Below are 19,887 nucleotides of genomic sequence, written 5' to 3' on the forward strand. Positions count from 1 at the left end.
ACAACCTTTCGGTTCACAGGCCGGCACTTAATCCACTGAGCCACACCAGCCAGGGCCAATGCAAGCTCTTGAGCGGAGTAGTAGCATGATCTGACTTACATTTTAAAGGGATCCCTCTGGCTGCTTTGTGGAGGGAGGTGGAGGAGAAAGGCAAGAGAAGAAGCAGGGAGACCCACTCCAGCTGAAGGACAACAGTGGCTTGGACCACAGTGGTGGCAACAGAAGTTGTGAGACAGGGTTGGGTTCTGCAGATACTTTAAAGGCAGAGTCCTCGGGAGGTTGGGGGGTGGGGAGAGAGTCAAGGTTGACACCAAGGTCCGGGGCCTGAGCAGATGGAATGGTAACGCTGCCATCCACTGAGAGGGCAGACTGTCAGAGGACAGGGTTGGGGGTCGGGGAGCCCAGAATTGTGGAGGAGGCGATTGGAAAGCTGGGTCTGGAATTTAGGTGAGAAGGCAGGGCTGAAGATGCAACTGTGTGAGCCATCTGTATACAGGCGGTGTCTAAGGTCCCAAGGCTGGCCGAGCTCTTCCTGGGACTGGTGTGGGGATTGAAGGAGATGACGGATGGAAAGCACAGGTCCCTGCACACCATAGGTGCTTATCACGCAGCTGCTGATGTCGTGGCTGTCGCTGGGATGTGTGACTCTGGGATTAAGCTGTGAAGGATACACAAGCACAGGGAACAGCATGGCGCTTCCCTAGACCAGAGCCTCCGTCCCTTTCCTCTGGGACACTGACGCCAGCCTCCTCACTGCTCTCCCCATGTCCCTCCTCCCGCCCCAGAAACAACTGGCCCCTTCTAGGAGAAAGGCATTTTGCAAAAAAGCATGGCTTTGCAGCTGGGCAGGCCTGGTTCTACCCAAGCGTGTCAGTTTCCCCACTTACTAAAGGCTTTCACAAAAACCACTGGAGGTGGCTGAACTGGGTTTGCAGCTCCCTGTGAACCTGGGCCAGGGGATTCACAGTGCCAGAGTCTGGCCGACCTCTTCCCCCGGGGGGGTTCCCAAAGGGTGTCCTCTCTGGGCTCTAGCAAGGCAATCCTTTGGGTGTGTTGGAGTTCCTGGTCTAGCGAGATGCATTTTTTCCCAGGGCCACTTGAGGGCAATTGAGAAGGGTGGCAGTGGGGGGCGGGGAGGGTGGGTGTGCTGATGGGTGGAGCTGGCAGGATGTCAGAACATGGGACCCTCAGGGAATGAACGGACCAAGCACGAGCCCACCTTGACAGACCCCAGAGCCCGTCCCAGCTCCAGAGGTGTCGCCCAGTGACCTCGCACAAGCTCCTGCTCTCTCTGAACCTCATTCTTCTCCTCTAGAAATTGGGTGGCAGAACCATTCATCCTGCGGACAGAGAACTACTTGAGACAATGACACTGTAAGGCCTTGTGGGGCCAGGTGAGGCTGAAAACAAACCAGGAACATCCTTTCCACACAGAGCGGGCTCACAGTAGGTGCCTGACAACGCTAACGTCCACTCTCACCCACACCCCAGCGCTGACTCCAGGGAGGGAGACAATGGCAGTGAGGGTCTCAAAGCCCTTGGAAACAAGGAATCATAAAAAGAGCCAACATTTGCGCAGCTTTTCCCTGTGCCCAATGCTCTGCCACGCAACATGCTCTTTCTTCTTGCATCTGGAAGATCGGCACTCCCATTATCCCCATTATTTGGGTGAGAAAACTGAGGTGCAGAGATGCGAAAATGTTTGCATCCGGTCAGGCAGCTGGGAGCTGCGGACCCTGGAGCCCTCCTTCCGCTCTGCCTCCTGGCTTCCCAATAAGGCTGCAGACTGTCCCCAGCCACCAGAGAGGGCGGTGACCTGAGAAGAAGGCAAGCTCTGGTGTAGGACTCATCCTGATGCAAGATGAGGCATGGGTCACTTCCCTCTTGCCACCTCTGCATCCCCCAGCAAGCCCGTAGGCCTGACAGGGTTAACCTAATTGGAGCCTCCAGGGTGTGCATGGGGTGATTTGTCTTATCTTTTCAAAGCTAAAAAAAGGAAGAAGGAGAAGAACCTCACCTGTCAGGTCTCATTTAGAAACCTGAACATTCTGGAAATATTGACAAAGAAAGGGGGCTGCATCCCTGGGGAGATTCTCAACCGAAAGGGTGATGCTAACCTGATGTGACAAGGGAGTTTTTTCCTTCGGCCAGAGAGGCAGAGGCTGAAAATTGCTCTTCTGGGGGGTCAGCCAGCTGGGGTGCCAGTTCAGGAAGTCATCAGTGGGGGAGCTGTGGGGTCAAGGCTGGGCTCCCATCCCCCACTCGCTCCATTTGCTGTAATTGTTTATCAGAAAATAAGGCCTTGCCGACTCCCCTTTTATAGTCACAGCATGTCAAAATCACAGACTCTAGGGCATCAGAAATTCATTATGTGGTTTAACCTTGTCGTTTCTCAAATGAGCAAACAGAGGCCCAGAGAAAAGGGGGTGACGCCCTCATTTGATCAACTGTCAGTCAAGAAACATTCATGAGAAGCCACGTGATGAAGATGCTCACCTCCTACCAAGGTGCCCAGGGACTTAGAAAGGAGGAGGGCAAATTTGATGACTTTAATTTGGATTGAAGTTGTGGGCAAGAAGGGGCCACACACTAAACCTGACAAACTCAGAGGAGGCCAGCATGGCGGCCTTACAAACTCAGACACCTCAAGTCACCACGTAGGATGGTCTGACGCTAAAGCTTTTTAACTAGAAGCAGCTTATGGCAGGTAGTCATGCCCTCGGCTAGCATCTTCCCTGACAAAAGTCATCTTTCCTTTAATTGCTCTTTCCTGTCTATTGTCTTTTTGCATCTATGATAACATGCCTTTGGAATGTCAAGGCAAGCTCTCCTTTTCCCCCTCGGGCTCAACCAGACAACCAGAGCAGAGACCACAAGTCCCCTCATTGCTATTGTTACCATGTGAATTGTTGGCTGGTACTTTCCTGTACCCACCCGTGTAAAAGAAGTATGTGTCTATCCTTTCACTTTTTATCCAATCCCCTAAAGGGCCCCCCTTCGTTTTCTCCAGCCTCCCTCACTCCTTAATCTATCACCAATGGATTTCATATAACCCCCTTACACCTGCTCTTGTGATGGTAATGTGTAAAATAAAGTGCAAAGCTGCCATTTTCCGGAGCATTTTCTCAATCCGTTGAGGTTTTACTTCCCAGCAATTGGCATCGGTTTGGCTCAGGTAAACTCACAAAAACCCTTACAGGTTTGGACACACTGTGCACGGACAAGCCCCTGTTGTGTGGGCTGGCGAAGGTTACTGAGGCTCTCTGAGCCTCGGTCTCCTCTGTAAAATGAGGAGAGTAACCGAAAGCTCCATAGAATTGTTGGGGAAGTTAAACCAGGGGAACAGAAGGGTCTCTATTCAGCTCTTTGGTTGCGTGAATAGGCAGAGATTCAGGCTAGCTTAACAACATCCAAAAAACCAACTGGAAGGACATGGGGATGGCTCACGTGTATTTATAAAAACAAAACAAAACATATGTCCACACAATGAGCTCTATTCATACTTGCCCAGAACGACCCGAATGTCCTTCCGCTGGCTAACGCATAAACAGTGGTACATCCGTCCGATGGAATACTACTCAGCCACAAAAAGGAACAAATTGCTGCCGTGCACCAACACGGATGGGTGTCAAATGCATTATGCTGAGTGAAGGAAGCCAGACTCGAAGGACTGGACACTGTAGGCGTCATCGCCATGGCATTCTGGGAAACACAAAACCAAAAGAACAACAACTGGACCCGTGGTTGCCAGAGACAGAGGGAGGGGGAGAAAGAATTGCCTGCCAAAGAACAGGAGGAAAATTTGAGGGGTGATGAAAATGCCCTATATCACGGTTTTGATGCAGTAACACGACCAGATGTGCCAGTCCACTTTGTGTCATACACCTGAAAAGCGTGAATTGTTTGTAAACTGTAACTCAAAAATACAATGTAAAGAACATCGAACAAAATGCTGACAAGCCTAGCTTCAGAAAAGACAAGAAATGGAACACTTCCGGGAATGGACCGGTGAACTTGAACCGTTGCAGGCACACGTCGGAGGTATTACAGGTTTGGTTCCAGACCACTGCAGTAAAATGAACATCACAATGAGGTGACTCACCCCAATGTTGGGGTTTCCCAGCACATATAAAAGTTATGTTTACACTGTACTGTAGCCTATTAAGTGTGCAATAGTATTGTATCTAAAAAAAGCAATGCATGTGCCTTAATTAAAAATACTTTACTGTAAAAGTGCTAACCATCCAGCCGAGCCTCTTGGGAAACGGCACTGACAGACTTGCTCGATGAGGGTGGCACACACCTTCAACGTGTAAAACAAATGCAGCATCTGCCAAGCACAAGCAAAGCGCAATAAAGTGAAGTATGCCTGTATTTAGAATTTGTATCGGAGCTGTGAGATTTAAAGTCCCAGGAGAGAATCAGATTGGCTGAGTGTGGGTCCCAGACCTGCCTCTAACTAGAGTTGTACGCTTGATTGACAGCACCTGCAGCAAAGGGTCCTCACCCAGAAGTAAAATGGTGGAGGACCCGCTTCGGTAAAGAGGACTCCATCACCTGCAGAGACCTGTAGGCATTGAGGTTTATTATCCTGAACACAGAGGCCTCCCCTTCCTGGAATGAGGCCAAACTTCCCGTCTCGTGATGTTGGGACCTGGTGACTGCAGGTCCCCCTCGGATGTGAAAGTCGAGTTTCAGATTAACTGGGTCAAGTTGAGTATGACTTCAGACCTACTAGCATTCAGTTCAGACAGACAGTCACTCAAGTGGCTCATCAAACAGGCAGGAGACACAAGTGGTCAGTTCATCTAAACATGTCCGGCCGCTGCCCCAGAGCGTCATTTATTTCCGTGGAAGGAAGTGTGTTTGACTCTCATTGACTGAAATGGGTGTGGCAGGCAGACACAAGCTGTGACTCAGCCTAAGGTGGGGAAGGGTGCACATTGGGTGGTGTGTTTGCCCTGTCTCCCTCTGGCAGCCCCAAATGGCCGTGGGGGCTTGGCCAGCCACCCGCCCCATGGCTTAACTGCCCTTCCGTGACATTCTTGCAGGATCGGTTACAAGCGGGGACTTTGGAGCACTCACTCTGCCCCTTCCAAGCTGTGTGACTTTGGGCAAGGCATTCCACCTCTCTGGCCCCCTTCTAACAAAGTGAAAGGTTTTCCAAGCACTTTCTTGGATTGTAAGTGTGTGTGTGTGTGTGTGTGTGTGTAGGGGTATTCTAGAAGCATAGGAAGACAGAAATAGAGCTGTGAAGTAAACCTGAATTCAATGTACAGTCTTCAAAATTCCCATTTTCAGATGCGGGAACTCTTACCTGCCAAGGGGGAAGATGGATTTCCTCTTCATTCTAGTGCTGTGCTTGCGGCTTTGGTTTTGTAACACTGCGCCAGTATTGACAAAGTTGTTTAACGGGCCCATGGCGGGGCTTTTTTTTGACACGTTAATTTTCTCTTTCATCTCTGTGTATATTTTTTCAACCTACTTTGCCAGGATTTCTTTATTTTGGAGTATTTCCATTTTTATGAAAGCTCAATTCTAAATGTAAAACAGATTATTCTTTTCTTTCTTTTTTAAATCCTCACCCGAGGAACGTCTATTGATTTTGGAGGGAGAGGAAAGGGGAGAGAGAGAGAAACATCGATCGGCTGCTTCCATACATGCCCCAACCAGGGATGGAACCTGAAACCTAGGTATGCACCACCCTGACCGGGGACCAAACCCACAACCTTTTGGTGTATGGGACCACGCTCCAGCCAACTTGGCCACCCAGCCAGGGCTCCCTTAGCTTTCTGTTCGGAGAATGGGAGAATATTTGCAAAGGCTTCCCGAGTTTTATTATTAGCTTTTTCCCCCCAACCACCATTTTTAAAAACCGTTATTTAAGATGTAATTTATACCCTGTAAAATGTATTTATTTAAAGTGTACAGTTCAATGGTTTTTAGTGTATTTACAGAGTCGTGCAACCACAGCCACACTCTAATCCTAGAACATTTTCTTCACCCCAAAAGAAAGCCCATACCCATGGGCAGTCACTCTGCATGCCCCTTCCCTGTACCTCCTGACATCCGTCCATCTGCTTTCTGTCTCTCTCAATTTGCCTATTTTGGGCATTTCATATAAATGGAATCATAAAATATGTGATCTTCTGTGACTGGCTTCTTTCACTGAGTGTAACAGCTTTGAAGTTCCTGCGTGTTGTAACATGAATCAGTATTTTATTTCTGTTTATTGTCAAATAATCGGCCACGCTTTTTTGAGTGCCATCTACCAGGCACAGTGCTGATCCTCACAAAAAGCCTGTGATGCAGGCACCATATTCCTCTATTTTACAAATGAGGAAACCGGGCTTGTTGGGGTGCCGGGACTTACCCACGACCACACAGGAAAGTAAATGGCAGAGCTGAACTTGAACCCAGGTCTTTTGAGCTCCCAAGCCTGTGTGCTTGTAGCGGAGCCACGCGGCTGCTGGAAGAAGCAGGAAGGGAGTGGAGAGTGTCTCATGGGCCCATGTACACATCACAAAATCTCTTCATTGACAGGACGCCCCTAGTCACCGTCATGAACGCCGATGATTGCCCCGTGCGGCTGGACAGAGTGAGCAAGGCAATTCTCCCAACTCCAAAGGGCCCCAGACATCACCAGGGCCAGAGGTCCTGGGCACTCTTGTGCTTTTATCTGACGTCTCCCTCTCTCGGCACCTCCCACCTCCGGTGTTTCCTCTCCCCGGTCCTAATGTCTTAACTTCTAATCTTTGAGGGCCGTTATATCAGGTTAGCATGTTACATTTGGATTAAAATTACATGCCAAATAAGTGAGAAGTGGTTGTGAGTTCAGGGTCTGAAGCAGGCTTTCCTGTGAGTGAAGCAAATTTTGTGGCCTGAAACGGTCAGGACTCCACTCTCCCAAAATCCTAAAACTCCCCATCGCCTGCGGTGTCTGGACGTTAGGAAACGGAAGCTCTCAATAGTGACAACAGTACTAGAATCAACTCTCCTGCTGGAGGGGCTTTCCCTTTACTTTCCATCTCCTTCTCTGAGCCCAGGGGGCTAGGAGTTTTGAGGGGATTTTTGTTGTTGTTGTTGTTTTTGTTATGCTTTTTTTTTTTTTTGACTGAGATTTGAGGCCATGCAGCCAATAAGAGCAATGAGGGGGGTCCAGTGTGGAGGCTGGAGTTATTGGACACCTTGCCAGCCCCCGCCATGCCACTCACCGCTGATGCCACCATGCTAGCCTGGTGTTCCACCCTGCTCCCCACTGCGAGGCAATTCCCACCCCCAAATTAAACAAAAGCAGCTTTCTAAGTTTTCAAAATTGAGGGTAGAGGTGCCGGGCCAACTCGTACTTTTCCAGTGTTTCGGGCACCCCGACTCTGCCCGGACTTGCGGGGGTGCCCAGGAAAGCCGTTTGCCCTCTAGGTCTCTGAGGCTCAGCAGCGGGTCTTCCTGCCCCGGGGCTGTAAGAGATGGGATTGGAGGGTAGGCTGGGCTCAGACCCCTCGTCTTGGGTGGCGGCCCTAAGGCTTGTGAGAGGCCGCAGTACCACACCCTGGTTCCTGGTCCTGCCACGGGCAACTGGCTAACCCCAGAGGTGGGCTCAGGGTTGGACAATCTGCTCTCTCTTTCTCTCTTTGTCTCTTTCTCATTCATTCGACAAATATTTATTGAGCAGCCACGAAAGCAGGTGGGGGGAGGGAGGGAGACACACACACACTGGTCCTTAGATGAGGCAAACGAACTGTGTCCTGTGGTGCCAGCCAGAGGAATGTCTGCTTCTGGGTGGGCTCTGGGAGGAGGGGCCTTTTGACTGGGGCTTAAAGCCCAAGTGAAATTTTGATAGGTGAGGAGGGGCAGGAGGGGGGACATCCCAGGCACAGGACACAGCTTGAGGAAATGCCTGGAGGGGAGGAAAATTGAAGCCTGCTTTTGGAGGCTAGTGGAGTTTCTGGTGAGGCTGGGGGGTACAGATGCAGAAGATGCAATCAGAGGGTGAGTTGAGCCAGACCTGCAGGACCTCAGAGGCCAGGCCGGGGAGCTCAAGCTTTCCCCTGAGGGGTTTCGGGAGGGAGGGGAGGATTCCGAACGCATACCTGGGTTCTCCTTTCACAGGAATGGGAACTGAAGCCTCAGTGGGGCGAACTGAAGTGCCCACGCCCACAGAGCTTAAGTGGCGTAGTTGGGGCTGAGATCCTACACAGGGACAGGGTCAGTGGGGCGGAGGACGTGTTGTGACGGTGGAGCTGAGGACACCATGAGCAGGTCCGTTTTTCCATCTGCAAAATGGACACCTTGGCAGGGCCACCCGATCAGGAGTGCTGTTCTCTGTTCCCCACAACCTGGGGCACACAGACCCTGACTCGGGCAGGCCACCAGCTACAGTCCCTCTCAAAGGGCGTGAGAGGTCGCACCTACCCCTTGACCTTTTCTCCAAGTCTCCTGTTCTCGCCCCTACCTCAGCCCATCCCACCTCAGGGGACTCTGGTCCTGCCCTCCCTGGACTTGCTCATGCCAGACGCTGCTCATCCGCCATTAGTCACCGGGTGGTAGAACAGCCGAGGCCGTCAAATGCCCTGTCACTGTCCCACCCACTACTGTCCTGTCCTCTCGCTCCTCTCAGCTCAGCCATCTAAGGCCATCTCTTGCCTGCTGGCCCCTTGTCCTTGGGGAATGGCTCAGCCAGGCCCGGGCCTGGGAGCCCAGTTGCACTGTATGACCTCAGGCAGTTTCCCAATGTCTTCGAACCTCAACCTTTTCCATTTCCTTCCTTTCCTTCCTTCTATCCTCCCTTCAGCTCTCTCTGACTCACCTCCCCCCCGCCTTCTCATGCCACAAACATTTATTGAATGTCCACCATACATCAGATAACAGTGGATCAAAAGCACGAACACATTTGCCCAGGGCTGTAGGACTCATGACCCAGGCCTCTGAAGCCACGACTCCAGGCAAAGAGGAGCGTGGTCGGGTGCAGGACTGACTTTTGGACCACAGAAGAGTCAGCACCAGCTTTTGAACCAAGGCCAGACTCTATGCCCCACTTCCTGACTGTGTGACCCTGGGCAAGTCACATTCCCTCGCTGAGCCCCGGTTTCCTCATTTAACAGATGACAAAAATTATACGGTGAGACTTAAATGGGACACCTGGCTGGTGATGGGTGACTCAGCAGTTGTAGAAGTGTACCTTTGCCTTTATGTCAAGGCCTGGAGATCCCTCTGAAAGTGAAGAACTTATCTCCCTATTGGTGGGGTCCAGGCATCAGTGACCCTGGACACAAGGCTTATTTGGGATGCAGGGAGTTCTTCTGAGCAGCCCCCAAATATTCTACATTGTTTGTGACCTACATCACCTACACATAGGAACCTCACTTTTGGGGGGCGGCGGGGAGTCCTGGCTCTTAACGTCCTCACAGCAAAGTTTCAGGGGCCATTTCTGGAGCACTTACCATGTGCTCAGCACAGAACAGACGTGGTCTCTAACCCCCAGAGCTGGGGACTCTCATGATACCCATTTTATAGAGGAAACTGAGGCTTAGAGAGGTCAGGTGATTTGCCTGAGGTCACACAGCCGAGAGGGACCTCGGATACTGCCCCCTCTAATCATCGCAGAGCACTTCCCTTGCTAGAGTGATAAAGAGCCCCTATCTGTGCTGTAGGGGAATGTTGAGCCTGTGACCACGCTCTCTAGACCTCTGTTTCCCCTCCAGGAAATGGGATTTTGGATCTTTACTTGCCCAAAGACGGAAGACAAAGCAGGGTTTCTGAGTTCCCCTGAACACACCGGAACACTGAAGCCCAGAGTGCGGAAAGGGCCTCCCGGTCACCGGAGCCTGAGATCCAGGCCTGTGGACCCGGCCCGGGTTCTGGTCTCCTCCTGCCACTTCTTGGAGGCCAGTGCCAATGTGGACTGGCCCTGTCCTGGGGTTGCACCAGACATTTCGTCCCCTCAGGTGGCCAAAGTTCCGCAGTAAAGGGGAGAGGAAGGAAGCTGGCTGAGTCAGGGACGGGCCAGGACTCTGGGCCAAGCCCTGTGCCCACACGGAAAGGACCTGATGGCTATTCTAAAAAGACTTGAGTGGATTCTGTCCCCCAGGGAGCTCCCAGGCAGGGGCTGTAAAGTGAAATTAGTACCATGTGGAGCACAACATGTCATTTTCCTTGGAAAAGAATGGACGCAGGTAAAATCCACCCTTTCATTTGGGGCGGGGCTGGTACTCGTGGACCATACAGCCCACAGCCTCCCTTCTGCAAAGCCTCACCGTCCCCGTGTCTCCCGTTTCTCTCTGAAGTCCTTGTCCCTCAGGGCCACGCTCTGGGACACTTGGCATTTTACTGCAAAACTCACGGGCCCCAGTTATGGAGCGCTCATTATATACTAGGTGCCCGACTTCAGTCATTTCGATTGAGCCTTACTCCAGGCCTGTGAGGGATGAATTCCTGTCCCCATTTTGCAGAGGGGGAGACTGAGACCTGGGGAGCCAAAATACCTGTCCTTGGCCACACAGCTGGTCAGGGGCGGAATGGGAACTCAAAGCCTGGCTTCCAGACTGGTGTGCACTCACCCTGCCTGTCCACTGAGCTCTAGCCAGCGGCAAGGGACAGTTTCTTCAATGATATCTGTAAAATGGGGCAGTTCCAAGGTTCACCCATGGGGCTATCTTACAGGTCAGCAGGACCCAGCACTACGTCATGAGTTTGTCCACTAAGACCCCAGGTAGGCCCCGTGTGACCCAGGGACACACACCCCAGTAGAGCAACACAGGCTTGTTCTCCGAGCAACGTCCCCGGGAATGGGAACTGGGGCCAGTTCTGTAGCCCAAGGCCATCAACAGATATGGAACTTATTCCAGAAAAGGGGCCTCAGGGTGGGGAAGAAGCATAGGAATCTGGGGGCGCAGAGGGTGCAGGGTGGGTGATGTCTCCCCCTGGAGGATGCTGGGTGGGAGGGGTCAGAGGCTGAGTCCCTGGAAAGTTGTCTTTGTTCTCTTCTGGCACACAGTAGGCCTGCAAGGAAGATGTGAATGAGAGGGAAGACAGGGTGGGGCGCAGAGAGGGGTGAGTAAAGGAACAGATGAGTGGATGGGAGGGTAGGTGAGTGGATGGATGGGTGGGTGATTAGGTGGACTGAGGGATGGATGAGAGAGACAGGTTACCTGGGTTCTGCTCCAGGAGGAGGTGTGGGTGTGCCTGTCTTTGCGGGTACGTCTGGTCTGCACGAGAGTCCGTGTCTGTGTGCGCGCCCGTCTCCGAGCTCTCCCAGCATGCGCATCCTTGTGGGCCTGTGGGTGCCCCAGTCTGACTGTGTGTCCACATCTGATGGCACCTTGGTGTCTGTGAGCGGGATGCATGTGGACATCTGCCTCTCCGTGTGTGGCTCTTGGTGGGTACCTGCCTGCCTGCCTGTGTCCGTGTCCTGGCCTATCCCTGGAGTTTCAGCCTGATTTTGCGCCCATGCCACTGTGTGCCCAGGTTCGTCTGCTGTATCTTCCGGATTGTGTGTCTGTGTCCGCCCCACGTGAGTCTGGACCTGCGGGTGCCTACTTTTCTCTACAGGTGTCTCTGTTCCCCCAGGTCTGACACTGGGTCCAGGTATGTCTGTGTGTCCTGATCTATTTGTGGGCTCCTGTCCTTGCTGTCCCAGCCCTGTGCTCAGTCCGTTCCCCCAGGGGGAGCCCTTGCCTACCTACCGCTCCCTCCTGGATACTCCTTGGTACTCCTGTCCCAGCCGGCCAGCCCAGCCCAGAGCCTCGGGCCCAGACTTAGCGGCCTCAGGAGGTCCCCGCCTTCATTTTCGGTCCCGCCCCCAGCCCGCCCCAAAGCCGGTTATAAATTCCCAGCTCACAGCCTCCAGCACAGCACCGGCTGCCAGTGGTCCGCATTTGGAGGGTCCTGCCGCCAGTACAAGGCGCCACTGCTACCACCACCTGACCATGGCTGAGGGTGAGTATTAGGGTCAGTGCTGCCGTGCTCAGGGACCCCCATGCCTGGCTGTCCCTCCCTGGGCTCGGGGGTCTGCCAGCGCAGTTGGGGTCAGGACAGGCTGGGGTTTATCCTGGAGAGCAACATGAGGGCACAAGGTGCCTACTCCCAGTCCTTCCTGGGCTGGGGGCCTCAGTTTCCCCAAGGCGTAATCATTAACCCCTGCCTCCCTGGATCAACGAGGCAATGGGACAGGAAGGTAAGCTGTAAACTGTGAAGTATTATTGTGCTAGCGGACCATCATTCCTGTCCTCAATCAGTTAGCTGGGCTGCGTCCCTACTGTGTGCCAAGTGACATAGAGTGATGCAGGGGTCGCTGGACTGGCCTCACAACGAGCAGCTTTGGTTAGTCCCTGCCAGCTATAAGGAGGCGTGCCTGCCATCCCCGGTGGTGTGCAAGCCAGCCCTGGCTGAGTGTCTGGCCCCAGGGGCCTGAGAGGAAGTTCCAGCATCCTATGGAGGAGTGAGCTGAGGGCAGGCGTGTTCTCTCAGGTCCTTTCTGGCTCTCAAGTTCTAGTCCTTGGCTACTTGTAGTGTCTCAGTTTCCCCTTCTGTAAACGCCATGGATGATAATGCCAACCCTAGGTACACCTGTGAGGGCTGAGAGGCGTGGGGGAGGGGCTCAGTTGCTTTCCTATGTGCGCCCCTCCCCCCCACACACACACACTGGCAGAGCCACCATCCCAGGGTGGGGAATTTCTGCAATGAGGGATGTGCCTGCAGTACTGCCACAGGGCCCAGCATCCCAGCTGGCTCTTGGGTCAAGGCCATTTGCAAATGACCTCTGCACCAGCAAGGAGCCGTGGGGAGAGGGTATGAGGTGAGGGATGTGGTGCAGTTGGAGCAGGGATGAGTGGGAGGAACCATGAACCTGCCTGACCTGCTGTGTGACCTCGGGCCACCCTCGTCCCTCTCTGGGACCCAGCTCCCAACATGTGGGATCAGAATTCAGTTCAGGCCTGGCCATGACTTGTCGCCAAGGTGGCCACTTGTTCCCAGTGCAGCTTCTTATCCCTGTCCTCAAGAGTGGGGCTCAGTGGGACTGAGAGACCTTGGAGATGCCAGTTATGACGAGCCTTCTGCCCCATTGCCAGAGGGGCCACTTCCTACAGGAGTCCCCCATACTGGAAGATCTTGGGCCCTTCCTCAGGGCAGAAGTCCTAGGTCATCAGATCCTTGTGTTTCTGCACCTTTGGAGCTGGGCGTGGCTTTTGGAAATCCTTCTTCAGACCAGAGCCTGAGTGCGGGGACTGACCACCTCTCCGAGGTCTCCCAGGGGACAGCAGCGCTCTCTTTCCTGCGTAGGCAGGCCACCAAAAGTCCCTTCTTCCTATGGAGGCCTCTCCTGCTGTGATTGCAGAGGGTCAGCTCCCCCATGTCCCCTCCTTGGCTGGAGAATAGCACAGGACATGGTGAGGGAGGGGGAGGAAGGAGGGGTGTGTGTGTTTGTGGAGAACAAACCCTGCTCTGAGAGTGAGATGGTTTCAGATGGTTACTCCAGAAATTGCAGCCCTGGGTTCAAATCCCAAAGCTGCCCTTTGCCATGGACCTGGGGCCACATAATGTCTATTTTGTACCTCACTTGTGGGATATTCCACGGCAGGAGGCAGGAGGCCTGAACTGATGTCCCAGTGGAAGGATTCACTTGCAGGGTGACTTTGGGCAAAACCTTACCCTTGGGCCTCAGCTGGACTACATTCTCCCCAAGGGCCCCACCATGCTGAGAATCTGCCTTGCCCACTTCCCCCACCCTATGGGCTTCCCAGTCTTGACCTTGAGCTTGCCAAGGTTAGTGAGACCTCCACCCACCCCATTCCCCCTACCCCTGCCCTGGTCTGCAGCTCACTCTGAAACTATAAATAGAACCTTCACATAGCAAGTCCTGCCTGGGAGCAGCCCTAGGCAAGGCTGTCTTAACACCCTCTGCTGGAGCTCACAGCAGCCCCTTGAGGCTTCAGTGAAGGAAGCACAGAGAGAGGCAGCCATCCCGGGCCACACAGCGGCACAGCAGGACTGTGCCTAGGCCCAGAAGACTTCCGGATCCCTGTCCCTTAAAAACCTTTTGTTATGGCCTTGACCCAGTGGCTCAGTTGGCTGGAGTGTGGTCCGTGCACTAGGTGGTCAAGGGTTTGATTCCCGGGTGGTGGGGACATGTGCCTGGGATGTGGGTTTGATCCCCCGTTTGGGGTGCTTGCGGGAGGCAACCGATCAATGTTTCTCTCCCCCTTCCTCTCTCTAAAACATATCCTCGGGTGAGGATTTTAAAAAAAACACCTTTTATTATAGAGAATATTGAACACATGTAAAAGTAGAGAGAATGGCGTAGTAAACAGGTGTGTTCTCAGCCACCATCGCCTGTGGCTACCCCGGCCTCCTCTAGCCCCATCTGGCCCCCCACCGCACCATTTGGAAGGACCATTTCATCTGTAAACATTTCAATAAATCTTTCTAAAGGATAAGGACTCTTTTAGAAACAAACAAATTAACAAAATTTCCTTAATATCACCATTAGTCCATCAGTATTCAAATTTCCAGTTGCCTCCTATATGTAATAAATGGTTTTAAATAGTTTTTGTTTTTCATCTAAATAAGACTCACATAGCACAAAGGCTTGGAATGTTTCTTAAGTGCCTCTTAATATATAGGTTCTCCTTTCAACTTTTTCCCTCATTTTTTTCTTGTAGTTTAATTGTTAAAGAAACCAAATACCACGCCTTCAGTTTCCTTGAATATGAATTTTGTTGATTGTGTCCTGGTTCTTCCTTGAAAATGTTCCTCAGTCCTCTGTATTTCTTGTAAATTGGAAATTGAACCTCAAAGGCAAAGCCTATATAATTAACATATACCAAATACTGCCCTCGCTTTAACCAAAAGAACCGCCCCCCCCACCCCCCCACAGTGACAGAATAGCTCGAGTTTACTAATCATTTATTATGCGCCAGGCACTGTGTGAGAGGGAGGTGCGTGGGGGGGGGGCGGGTCACAGCTGGCTGAGGGGCGCCACCCGGGATCACACCCCTCACTGTCTCTGCAGATCTGGTTGTGGAGAGATGTGACCTGGAGGTGGAGGCCAACGGCCGTGACCACCACACCGTAGACCTGTGCTGGAAGGGGCTGGTGGTGAGGCGGGGCCAGCCCTTTCGGATAACGCTGTACTTTGAGGGCAGAAACTACGAGGCCAGTGTGGACAGACTCACCTTCAATGTCACGACCGGTAAGTGCCTCCACCCTGAACTTGCCCTGTTCTGTGATGTCCTTGTCCCCTGACAGACAATGGAACGGGTGACGCCATCCCTCTTTGACCCCTGGGAAATTCCCAGAAGTCACTAGCCCCATCCTACAGATGAGGAAACTGAGTCCCGGAAAGTTGAGAGATGTCACCCCAGGCCACCCAGCCTTATAAACAAGTCTGTGCTCCTGCCCACCTGGGTTCCTAAAAACCTGTTATCACCGGGGTGGGGTTAAGGTCATGTTTGCTCTTTTCCACATTAAAACAACTTTCCCAAAATCCGTGTTTCCCACAACACGACCAGACATCTGGGACCAGGCCCAGATCCCATCTGGGTGGTGGAGAGAACCCAGCTGGCTCCAGCCCTTGCAAGGCTGCCTCAGGCTCGGGGCTGCACAGACAGACCTGGGTTCTGGTGCAGACCAGGCTGCCTACCTGCTGTGTGATGTGGAGCAAGTTGCTCAGCCTCTCTGATCCTGTTTTATCACGTGGAAAGCAGGCCTGGTGGAGGGTTGTTAAGTGAGAAGGGCCTGCTTTGGGGGGTGTCCTGTAGATGTTAGTGGCTGTTGCTGATCTTGCTCCAGGGGCTCCAGAGATGGGCAAAGAGACATTGCGGTCCCAGTCACCCCATCCCCAGACACCCAGTGCCCAATCCTGGGAAAGTGGCTTCAAATGCCAAACCAGTTGCTTTGGTTTCTGAGGGAAACCACTCCCTCGAGGTCAGCAAGGGGCCACATGTCTGGGACTCTGGCCCAAGGGTGGGAAAGGCCAGCTCTTCCTGAGGTCTCCGAGGGCAGACGGAGCAGTGAGCAGGAACTGCACCCACCTGGCTGAGTCCTGAATTACCTGGGAGCCCGTTTGATAGAGCTTATCACAGTGCCTGCAGAGCGGCCATGGATATCCCCTCTGCCCCGGCCTCCCTTCCCCTCCCCTTCTGGCAGGGACACACCCACTACCCAAGGGCACACACCCAGCACCCATGGGGCCCTTTCTAACAGAGGGGCCTCCAGCTAGTCTGTGATCTTTCTGGACTCAGTGTCCCTTCTGTGAAGTGCCGGGTGGAAGCATCTGACAGAGGTGCTGTGAGAAGAGCTAAGCTTAGGGTGCTGAAGACCACATCTATGGAGCACCTACTGCATGCTCGTTCTGAACCCCACCCCTATCTTGGAAGGATAAGGAACCCCCATTTTACAGAAGGGAATACTGAGGCTCAGAAAGGTCAAGTTACTTGCCCTGGTCATACAGTGAGTAGGGGAAAGGCAAGATTCAACCCCAGACCGAGGGTCGGTGTTTTCACCGCTGTGACCCTACAGCGGGTACCTTCACGTACCTGCCAGGCCTCAGTTTGTTCCTCTGTGAGATGGGATGGTAGACGAGCTATGACCGTGGGTAGCCTATGATTTTTGCTTTCCTTTTCCTTCTTTCGCTTTCCAGGTGTCCCCTCTTTCCCATTCTCAATGATCTAGGCAGCCTGGTGTCAAGTAATTCGGGTTCAAGTTCAGGGTGATGGAAGTGACTGGCCTTCACATCCCAGCAACTAATCTCTGTTCTCCGGTCTTCACCCAGTTATCTCAAACTGTAGCCAACCTGCCCCGGTCACTCCCACAGCCCCTGTGGCAGCCACGAAGGGCAGAGTATCTCTGTTTTGCCCAGACACAGAAGCACACAGCTTCTCTGCCTGGGCAACTGAGGCCCTTCCCAGGACTGGGAAGCCTGAAGGACAATGGGAGGAAGCCAGACCTCTCTCATCAAGGCCTGGCTTCTGTCACAGTCCAGCCTCGGGCCTGGCCTGGACACCTTAAAATGTTGGCACGTTCTGTGATCCTGCTGTCCTACCTCTTCAGGGAAACTGAAACCCAAAGAGAGCTGGCCAAGGAAATGAAGTGTGTGGCCTGACCCCACACACCCGAGGGCCATGTACCCCACCCAGGCAGTCTGAGACCTGACAGGCTGTTATGGGGTACAGACCACAGTAGACAGACACCACCCTTATTACCTGATTAAAGCTCCGCTCAGCTCCCAGGGAGGGCGGGGCTTCAGGGTGAGCAGGGTGGGAGTGAGAGGAGTGACAAGAACCTTCAGCCTGAAGGAGTGACAAGAACCCTTACGAGGCTAAGAAGGCTTTGCCGTGGAAGGTTCCCCTCGTCCACCACACCTGGTCTCCTGCCACCATGGTCTGGGATAGTGACCAGGACCCCTCAGGTCCTCAGAGTCATTTAGGCCCAGAGGGGTCCCTGTGGTGTCTCTGGTCCCACAAAGAGTGCTGCGTGGAACTGCAGCCCAGGGACTTTGAGAGCCAGGTTACGTGAGCAGCGGTGAGGCTAGGGGACAGCCTACTCTCCACGACCCCTTGGATGAAAGGGGCGTGTGTGTGCCAGCTGTCCTGGGACTAGAGAAAGGGACGTGTGTGTGCCGACCTTTCCCTGGGGGCAGTATGTCCACAGAGACAGTGGCTATGGGACTTGGCCCAGGCTGTAGCCATGGTGGCCAGACCATTGATCTTGCAAACAGGGGCATTTCTGAGAAAGAAAGCGATGCCATTAATAATTATTCTAGAGCCCTGGCCAGTGTGGCTCCGTTGGTTGGAGCGTCGTCCCGTAGACTGAAAGGTTGCGGGTTTGATTCCCATTCAGGGCAAATACCTAGGCTGGGGCCCCGCCCCCAGTTGCGGCATGTATGGGAGGGAGCCAATCAGTGTTTCTCTCTCACACAGATGTCTCTCCCCCCCTGTCTCTCTGCCCACATTTCCCTCTCTAAAATCAATAAGCATGTCCTTGAGTGAGGATAAAAAACAATAATAATAATTATACCAGAACCACAGACACAGAGTAGGACTGTCCCTGGCAAACTGGGACATAGGGTCACCCCAACTTTACCCCTCTTGGCCTCAGTTTCCATTTCACTCCAGTTCTCAAAATGTTATTTGGCCTGAGAATGCTGGTTTGTAATGGTCCCTCTTGGTGACGCCAAGGATAGCTCACACTTACTGCGTAATGACTACTTCACAGTCTCTGTTTTAAATGCCTTCGAGGAACTCTCACTGAGTCCTCTAAACAGCGTTAGGAGGTGGTGGCGGTATGCAATACCAATAGCGTTTCTTTGTCGAGCACTTATTATGTGCCAGGCACCTTGTGATGGGGTTTATATGCCTCACCTTCTTCAAGCTTCACACCGACCTTGTGATGAGGTACCACAGTTGGCCCATTTTACAGATGAGGAAGCTGAGGCACAGAGAAACTGAGCTGTCCAAGGTCACAGAGCCAGTTTCAGACCTGGAATCTGACCCTCCAAAGCATGTGATCTAAATCTATTTGGTTTGATGAGAAAATTGTGGATCAGAGAAGCCTAGTGACTTAGCTCAGGTCACACAGTGCTCAGGGCCCGAGTCGGGGAACCAGGTCTACATTGGCTCGCAGGCCCCAGTACTGCCAAACTCCTCCCTCCAGTGCCAGCTCAGGAGACAGAGAATGGTTAAAGGCTTACAGTGGGCTCCTGGCCCCCAGACAGAGCCCCAGAGGCCTGTGTCATGTCTGTTAGGTCACGATTCTATTTGGGCCAGGTGCTGGGAGGGAGCCCCTCGGTGAGCAAGCCCCTGTACTGTCAGCAACAGTGGGCAGAGCCGCAGGGAAGGAGGTGGGAGATTAAAAATAACCCTTCCTGGGCAGCTGCCCAGTTGAGTGGAGGAGTTTGTGTTTCTCCTTTCTGCCACCCAAGTTCAGAAAGGGCGACCAGCCCGCCTCACCCTCCCTGTGACTCAGACCTGCCTGCATGGGCCAGGTGCTCCCCTCCACCTGAAAACTCAGCTCCATCTACCTCCCTGAGCCTTATAACCCTAGTAGGGGCTCCCTCCACTAGGGAGCAGCCTCTGGGAATGAGAGGTGCCCTCGGGGACAGCCCAGAGCCTAGGAACCTGGGCTCAGATGCTAACTTTGCCGCAGACTCCTGGGATATCCCTGGAAGTCCCCTTCTCTCTCAGCTTGTTTTCCCACCAAAAGGGGGAGCAGGGAGCATCCAGGCATTTCATAAAGTGCAGAAGTCTAGAAGGAGGTGAGACATGGCTGTGACCCCTCCTCAGAGCTGCCTGTGAGACCCAGAGGCCAAGAGCTGGCGGGGGTGCTGGGGAGACGAACACTTAGAGGCAGTAAAGGCCCAGCAGTAAGGGGGCTTTCAGACAGGCTCCGTGGGGCATCAGAGAATCAAGGGGTTTCTGAGTTTCTTTTCTTTTTAAAAAAAATCCTCACCTGAAGATATGTTTATTGGTTTTTAGAGAGAGAGGAAAGGGAGATAGAGAGAGAGAAACATCAATGTGAGAGAGAAATAGCGGTCGGTTTCCTCCCAAACTTGACCTGACTGGGGATTGAACCTGTAACCTTTGGTATACGGTGTGATGCTCCAACCAACTGAGTCACCCGGCCAGGGTGAGCCTGGGTTTCTTTTTCTGAAAGGGGAGAAGGACAATAGCAGGTAAAGGAACTAAGCAAGAAAGGTGGGCCCTTGGGGAGCATCTACCTAGTTCCTGTCCATGCTCCAGACGGGCAAACTGAGCAGAGGATGGGCTTGTCCAAAGTCATGCCGGCCCAGAGCACTGCGACTGAGACCTGTCCCAGGCTGCGCTGTCCTCTCTTCCAGGAGGAATCTGTCTGGTTGAGAGCCTGCTGTGTGCCTGCAGCTCTTCATGCATTCCC

General features: G+C 53.1%; 1 protein-coding gene across 1 annotated transcript in view; it reads left to right on the forward strand.

Annotated features, from left to right (window-relative positions):
• The first annotated feature begins 11,833 nt into the window (after positions 1–11,833).
• Positions 11,834–19,887, forward strand: part of TGM2 (transglutaminase 2) — a 30,833-nt gene continuing 22,779 nt past the window's right edge. The window contains exons 1-2 of the mRNA XM_024559599.4: positions 11,834–11,934; positions 15,008–15,187. Of these exons, the coding sequence (XP_024415367.1) occupies positions 11,925–11,934; positions 15,008–15,187 (190 nt within the window). The 5' untranslated portion in view covers positions 11,834–11,924. The remainder of the gene's footprint in view (positions 11,935–15,007; positions 15,188–19,887) is intronic.

The sequence above is a fragment of the Desmodus rotundus genome, chromosome 6, assembly GCF_022682495.2.
Source record: "Desmodus rotundus isolate HL8 chromosome 6, HLdesRot8A.1, whole genome shotgun sequence".
Lineage (NCBI taxonomy): Eukaryota > Metazoa > Chordata > Mammalia > Chiroptera > Phyllostomidae > Desmodus > Desmodus rotundus.